Source organism: Amphibalanus amphitrite, unplaced genomic scaffold, assembly GCF_019059575.1.
Source record: "Amphibalanus amphitrite isolate SeventyFive unplaced genomic scaffold, NRLGWU_Aamphi_draft 000096F_arrow, whole genome shotgun sequence".
Classification (NCBI taxonomy): domain Eukaryota; kingdom Metazoa; phylum Arthropoda; class Thecostraca; order Balanomorpha; family Balanidae; genus Amphibalanus; species Amphibalanus amphitrite.
Window position 1 is genome coordinate 7 of NW_024881591.1, and position 6,506 is coordinate 6,512.

The 6,506-nt window shown below is 52.0% G+C and overlaps 1 protein-coding gene across 3 annotated transcripts; it reads right to left on the reverse strand.

Moving 5' to 3' along the window:
• Positions 1–247: 247 nt before the first annotated feature.
• Positions 248–3,934, reverse strand: LOC122380367 (E3 ubiquitin-protein ligase rnf146-like). 3 transcript variants are annotated; one of them, XM_043363464.1, is made up of 6 exons: positions 3,870–3,934; positions 3,182–3,479; positions 2,773–2,929; positions 2,477–2,618; positions 2,042–2,172; positions 248–1,688 (listed from the first exon to the last, which is right to left on the reverse strand). In XM_043363464.1, exons 2-6 carry the CDS (start codon positions 3,440–3,442, stop codon positions 1,441–1,443), a joined length of 939 nt encoding a protein of 312 aa, XP_043219399.1. In that variant the 5' UTR covers positions 3,443–3,479; positions 3,870–3,934; the 3' UTR covers positions 248–1,440. The 3 variants fall into 3 exon arrangements, with proteins under 3 accessions (XP_043219399.1, XP_043219398.1, XP_043219397.1); XM_043363463.1 differs by having other exon boundaries at positions 3,732–3,916; XM_043363462.1 differs by having other exon boundaries at positions 3,757–3,911.
• Between the last annotated feature and the right edge of the window lie 2,572 nt (positions 3,935–6,506).

The window sequence follows — 6,506 nt, forward strand, 5'->3', positions numbered from 1 at the left end:
TCTAGTAGTCGGTGCAGCACGTTTCGTCTTAAACAGAAAGTCTGTTTGATGGTTTAATTTGTGATACGCATCGTGCGCCGCAGCATTAATTCGTAAATACACAAAACAACAAAAATGTGTTTTTGAGCTTTGGTCACCCGCAGCACATCTAACGACATATGGCCTCAACCTACGATCCTGACCCCATGAGGTAAGGCGCTAAATTAGATAAGACGAGTGTCTGGAACCAGCACAAACTTATTTCGGCTGAAGCGTGATTTCCTTTATTAGCGAAAGCAACTATGATTGTGAAGCTCACAAACGTATCATTCTTTACGTGAAGCAATACTTTGTACACACATACATCTATCAGGTACGGGCGGGAGCGCCACCTTCAAACTTATCATAAATAGCACGGACGCAGCATTGAACACAGGCACCGTGTAGCCATCACCGAATTTCAGTACGGAATCAATGCTCGCTTGATTAAGTATCAAGCTGCATGCAAGACAGCTTTTCTAAGCAATTTTTTCCAAGCACAGCAATCCGCGTGCACGATTGTGACTGTCTAAGGTAGACACTCCTGTACGTTAGGTTAAGTATATGCTGAATCATATATGTATAGGGCACAGCATGACAGCAACTCTAGGGCAATTTCCCTTAAAACAGAACCCCTTCGATTTTCGAATGTGACATTGGTCACCCTTCACAGGGTGAAAAGTACGTGATACACGCATTGCACAGTCAAACACTAACAAACCAATATAGCTCAGCCAGACTGTGCGTCTCTGGCCATCAGTAGTCGGTCGATGGCCAGAGCCGTTGCCTCGCTCGTTTGCATTTTCGATTCGGTTAGGCACAGCGATACGCAAGTAGCGTCGACCCGGCTCGCACACATTGTCCAGCCAAACTGGCTTCAGTTACCTCATAGCCCATAGCGAGTCGACAAACTAAGACCAACTGGCCCAGTTATATGCTTCGCACAGCGCATAACTCGGCAAATCCGTGCATTGCACCCTGAGAACAGTAGCCGGCATGTACATTGTACACTCTGAGACCCGAGTCCGGTACAACAACTGAAACCAATCGGAACCAATATCCACAGTCGGTTCACGACACAATTTTGACTTCGCGACGCGTTTGAAAAGCTCGTTCTAAGTTTAAACTCCCTCATCAATGTAACCACCAACAGTTTCAATCAGCTTACTGCTCGTAATACTGGTTGAGGGGAGGCTGATAAACCCCAACTGCCACCCCAACTGCTGCTAGTTCTACGGCAAGAGGAAGAAACCAATCACAAATAGGCCTGTCTTTTGCCACTAGCCGAATACCAATAACCAGAGCACTAAAATCCTCCATCTAGCCCACTCTGGGTCAGGTAAATCAGCCCCAGTGCGCCCTAAGGCGTAGCAGCCGACCTACCTGACTACCTGAGGGAGCTCCCTCCCCCTCCGAGCCTCATCACTGCCTGCGCCGCTTTTTCCGGAGCCCGGCCACCCCCTTACAGTTGAGCGCCGGGTCGGGCGGCGCGTCAGCCGCCTCCCGTCTCACCCGTCTGCGCCGGCCCCGGCACTGGTCGTGGAACTGAGTGAACGTTCCGAAATCGACCGTGTACAGCTCACCGGCAACGGAGATCTGAACGGACGGCTGCTGGGCGGAGAAGGCCGTCTCGATGTCGCGACTGGTGCGCTCGTCGTACCGCCACCAGCCTGGGGAAGAGCAGGGTCAGAGGGTGGGGTAAATTTAAAGGACGAGAGGCCAGGAGACTGAGGCAGAAGGGACGCCATCAACGATTATGAAAATCATCGAAGATGGTGGCGATTTTGACTTTATGGAATGCAAACAGTGATATGAGATTTGCAATTTTGTGGCATGTCTTGCAAGAAAAAAAACTGTGATCGTTTTCAGTGGACAAGGTCACTGATCTTTTAAACCCTTTGCTAGCCGGGTCTGGATGGTGTCATTATTTTGATGCCACTGACCGTGCCTGCCCTAGTAGAGCCAGTGGTGGCTCTGACTGGTGTGTATGTGATATATGCGGGCTGTATAGTCTGCCACTGACCGTGCCTGCCCTGGTAGAGCCAGTGGTGACTCTGACTGGTGTCCGTCAGCTCCCGCTCCACCTCCGTTTCGTCCAGCAGACGCGGGTTGTTGATGAATTTCTCAGTCACCTCGGCTCGGCAGTACGCGCAGCTGGCGGTGTGAAAATGTGGGAAGATGTCAGTAGCCAGCCGCGCACAGCGGCGGGGGCGGGACACTGATAGATACCGATAATGGACCACATGCAGCTAATTTGTAATTCACATAGCACAGACAGACACCAAGGTCATACAATTAAATAATCTGTTCAAACGTACCACCCAACTGCTATATTAAATAAACGATCGCTTAGCATACCTCGAACTTACAATAACTGCGCTAAACATTCAATGTCTACTCCCCGATACAATTCGTCCAGCTGACGCCACCCCCGGCCTCGGCCCCGACCGTTTCTCACCGTGCCGACAGTTTGGCGGCGCCCTTGACGCAGAGGTAGCAGAAGACGTGGCCGCACGGCAGCTTCACCGGGTGCAGGCACGTGTCCAGGCAGATGCCGCACTCGGGCTTCTCCTGCTGGGCCGACCCGGTCGCACCGGCCGCTGGAAAAAAAGATATCAAAGAGATCAGCTGTGGGCAGGCGGCGAAAACCGATACACAGACTACACCGTCACCGGTATAGCACACATTTTACGATGTTTTACTAACTAGGTACTGGGGATACTACTGTAATCCATAACAAACGCAGTAACTTACCGCTGGTTGTCGCAGTTGAGCCGCTAGTTCCTGGGTCGGTCGAGCCTGGTGGCGAAGTCCCGTATTCATCGTTCGCATTTGGACCACCAGAGGCACTGGTGGCAGCTGGCGTCTGCTCCGTCGTATCCAAAGGAGCTGCGGTGGCATCAGATGATGGCTGGGAGGAAATGGATAGAATAATGATAAGAATGTTGTTAACACATCAAAATCAGGAATACAGCGTATAGGAATAAGGAAACATTCAAGTTCAATTGGGTTTTGACTTTGGTAGACTAAAGGATTTAATTGACCTAAAGCAAGAACCACAGCTTTAAATATGACGAGCTAGAAATGACAAATACCGACAAATCTGAAGTAACTAATATCAGTAGAGTTCACTGAGTGTACACAGCGTGCAGTACACGCTTACCGAGTCAAAATCAAGACTATTGGCTGTGAAGAGGCCGGTCCGTGGCCGTTTTACAGCGCCGGGTTGTCCCGCCGCCCCGTCCGCAGGTCCGTCTGCCGAGCCGCCCGGCGGGGGGTCTGCCGGAGGGTCTGTCTGGCTGACTGCCGCCAGAGTCACTGGTCCGGCGGGCTCCAGCAGCTGCACCAGGGATGCAACGCGGGCCGACCGCCGCGGTCGCCGCCCACCGGCATCGGGTGGCACCACAATGATTGTCCGGGACATCTCCAAACAACTGGGGGAACTGGAATCGTGCCAGAATCTGGAAAAGTAGAGATGGAAATCAAACCAAGCAGGGATTAGTTGAAAAGCTTGCATATTTCATACAGCTTCTAAATTGATGACTTCAGTCATACATGCAAGTATTCATCAAGAAATTAGAGGCCTGCTTTACTTAAAAAGAATAAAATAAAAAATAAACACCACCTATGGTATTTTTCTTCTTGTGCATTGTTGGCAAAATTTAAGGGTGACAATATTATTAACCCCGAAACTGCACTGCATTGGCATCTACCTCTGGGCCCTGGTTGTCGATGTACCTGCAAGACCTAAGTGCTGAACACTTTTCTGGCTCCTATATAAGCTTTAAAATTCTACAAAAAAATAACTGTAATATCAATATGTAACCCTGCTATCATATATCAATGGCTACCAAGCGAGAAAGGACACGCAGCTGTTTGGGCCAGCTATCGTTCGATAAGGCATTCTTGTGACTTTCTGTTCATTATTATTCGCAAGCTGATCTTGCGCAAGAAAACACTATGCTGTCATTTGTGGTTGTCTCAGTTACCATGGAAAATTGATGAAACAATTTCATTTCGAAACGTTTTTTGAAGATTTTGAACAAAATATTTTGTCGCAGCTGCGCCATTTACTTTTCCATGCCCTTTCCCGCGTATCCCGAGTCCTTGGTTCACCCCGAACACGGACGCACGTGTGCGATTTTGCTCTTAGGCTTATTAGATATTAGATATTAGCGATTGTTGTTGCGTGGCTACTGGCTAGCCTTCCCAGTACTTTCTCGAAATTATCATTCTCGGTATTCTCTTTTTGGCCCTCATCGTTGTGAATTTCTGCTGGATTCTGGCGGCGGCGGTGCTGCGCCGCGCTCGGTCCGCGTCGGTTTAGTGTCGGCCATTTTCCCACCTGGAAAATCGTGATTTGAACAAACCGGTAAGGTTCTCTGTTCTCTCCTTACTGTTACGTCTCTGTTTTGTTAATTTGCTTCTTTCTCCATCAAAAGTTTCCTTCATACTCGTTTCTTGGGTGTGCCTCCTGTGAGATCTCGTTTTTTCAACCCTCTTCGAGCGTTTGGCACGCTTTTTTCGGCGCATTTCCAACCATCTACATTCTCTAAACATGGCCCCTCCCCTGTCCCGCCCCCGCCCTCCCCTGACCCGCCCCCTCCTCGAGGATTCCTCTCCGGGCTCGCCTGGTCGAGGCTGGGAGCCGCTAGATGACGTGCCTGACGGGCAGTCGTTTATCATCCTGACTAGTCCTGATCGGTCCCTCCAGGGTCTGTCACCGTTTCGAATCAAACGAGAACTCAACACCTTAATCGGCCCGGTTGTCACCGCAAAGGTAGTCCGATCGGGATCTCTTCTAATCCGGGTTAAAAACAAGGCTCAGGCCTCGCTGGCCCTTTCGATCCAGACTTTCCTCGGCAACGAAGTCGCCGCCAGCCCTGCCACCAAACTGAACTCGGTGGCCGGCACTGTATTTGCCCCATCACTGAAAAACATGGACGAGACGGAGCTCCTACACGAACTGCGGCCGCAGGGGGTCACCCTCGTCACTCGACTCCGCTCGCGTGGCCCCACCCCAAACCCGAGGATCAAAATCCACTTTCTGGGCCTTACCTGCCCACCGGCTATATACGCGGGATATGAAATCTTGGAGGTCAGGGAATGGGAGCCCAGCCCCCGCCTCTGCCGACAGTGCGGCAGCTTCGGCCACAACCAGACGACCTGCAGGTCAAAGCGACTGAACTGCCTGAAGTGTGGCACATCCGGCCACAAGGTCGATGAGTGCGACCGGGATCTCTACAGGTGCGGCCACTGTGGTGGCCCGCACCCAGCCTGGGATCGGATGTGCCCCGCATGGGAGTACCAAAAAAATAAGCTCAAAGCCAAGCTGGCGCCACCACCCCCGCCCCCACCGTTCCCGCCGAGTTCCTACTCGGAGTCAGGTGCCTCTGAATATCCGGCGCTCTCGTCCTCTCCACGCAGGGCCTCACTCACGGACACCGTACCGAGTCGCGAAAACCCGCCGGTCCAGAGTCGCACCCCGAAAGCCCCTGTCCGTCGACAGCTGAGCGCGCCCGAGGCTGTGGAGACCCCCGCGTCTGAGCCGGAGCGGGTGACTGAATCGCCCCTCAGCCCGGACGGAAAGCAGACGGAGACGTCGGCCGGTCCTCCGGCTGTCACCCCGGGACAGGCGCAGTGCGACCGCGGCGACGACGAATCGGTTCCAAACAGCACCGGCAACATGGTGACGGAGTCATGGGTCGACAGTATCGTGGACACAGGGGCGGACTCAGACGTTTCTGACACAGAGACCGTCTCTACAATCGTGGGTCCGGTGGCCTCTCCGCCCGCCGACTTAGAGACGGATGAGGCCGCCCCAGCGGCGAGCCAGCATGTAAACGCAGACACTCAGCATCCGCGAGCCACGACACGCGCCCCGTCCCCAACCCCGTCAGAGGGGATGAAGACCAGAGCCGCAGCGGCGGCTGCTCGTGAAAAATCTGTTTAACACTCAACACACATAAAACATGCATCGATCTGATGAATTCGTCCTCCAGTGGAACACTTCCTCTCTAGTGAGCCACTGGGGCGAATTCAAGAACTATATATTAAATAAAAAACCGTTGATAGCCGCCATTCAGGAGACCCGTTTTCTGGACTCAGATTCCTCTAATTACAACTTTAACATACGTGGAAATACTTTATATACAATTAACGTAAATGAAAAACCCCGCCGAGGCGGCTCGGCCCTTTATATTGCTAATAACCTCTTGCACCACGAAATTCAGCTCCGCACCACGCTTAACGCGGTCGCAGCTCAAGTCAAAATAGCGCAACATGACCTTGCCATCCTTTCCCTGTACCTTTCCCCAAGCCACCGCTTTTCCTCCTCTGAACTCCGCCAATTGTTTGTCCAGCTTCCCCACCCCTGCCTAATACTAGGAGATTTTAATGCTCACCACAGATCCTGGGGCTCAACAACGAACAACGCGCGCGGAACACTAATTGATAAGATAATGGATTCACTTGATCTCATTTGCATT

Excerpts from the sequence above, each read along its gene's own strand:
- LOC122380367 (XM_043363464.1), bottom strand. The coding sequence starts at position 3,442 with ATGTCCCGGACAATCATTGTGGTGCCACCCGATGCCGGTGGGCGGCGA. Across the intron at positions 2,619-2,772 it reads CTCAACTGCGACAACCAGCG|CGGCCGGTGCGACCGGGTCG; the intron begins GTAAGTTACTGC and ends CTTTTTTTCCAG. Across the intron at positions 2,173-2,476 it reads GCCGCCAAACTGTCGGCACG|CTGCGCGTACTGCCGAGCCG; the intron begins GTGAGAAACGGT and ends TCACACCGCCAG.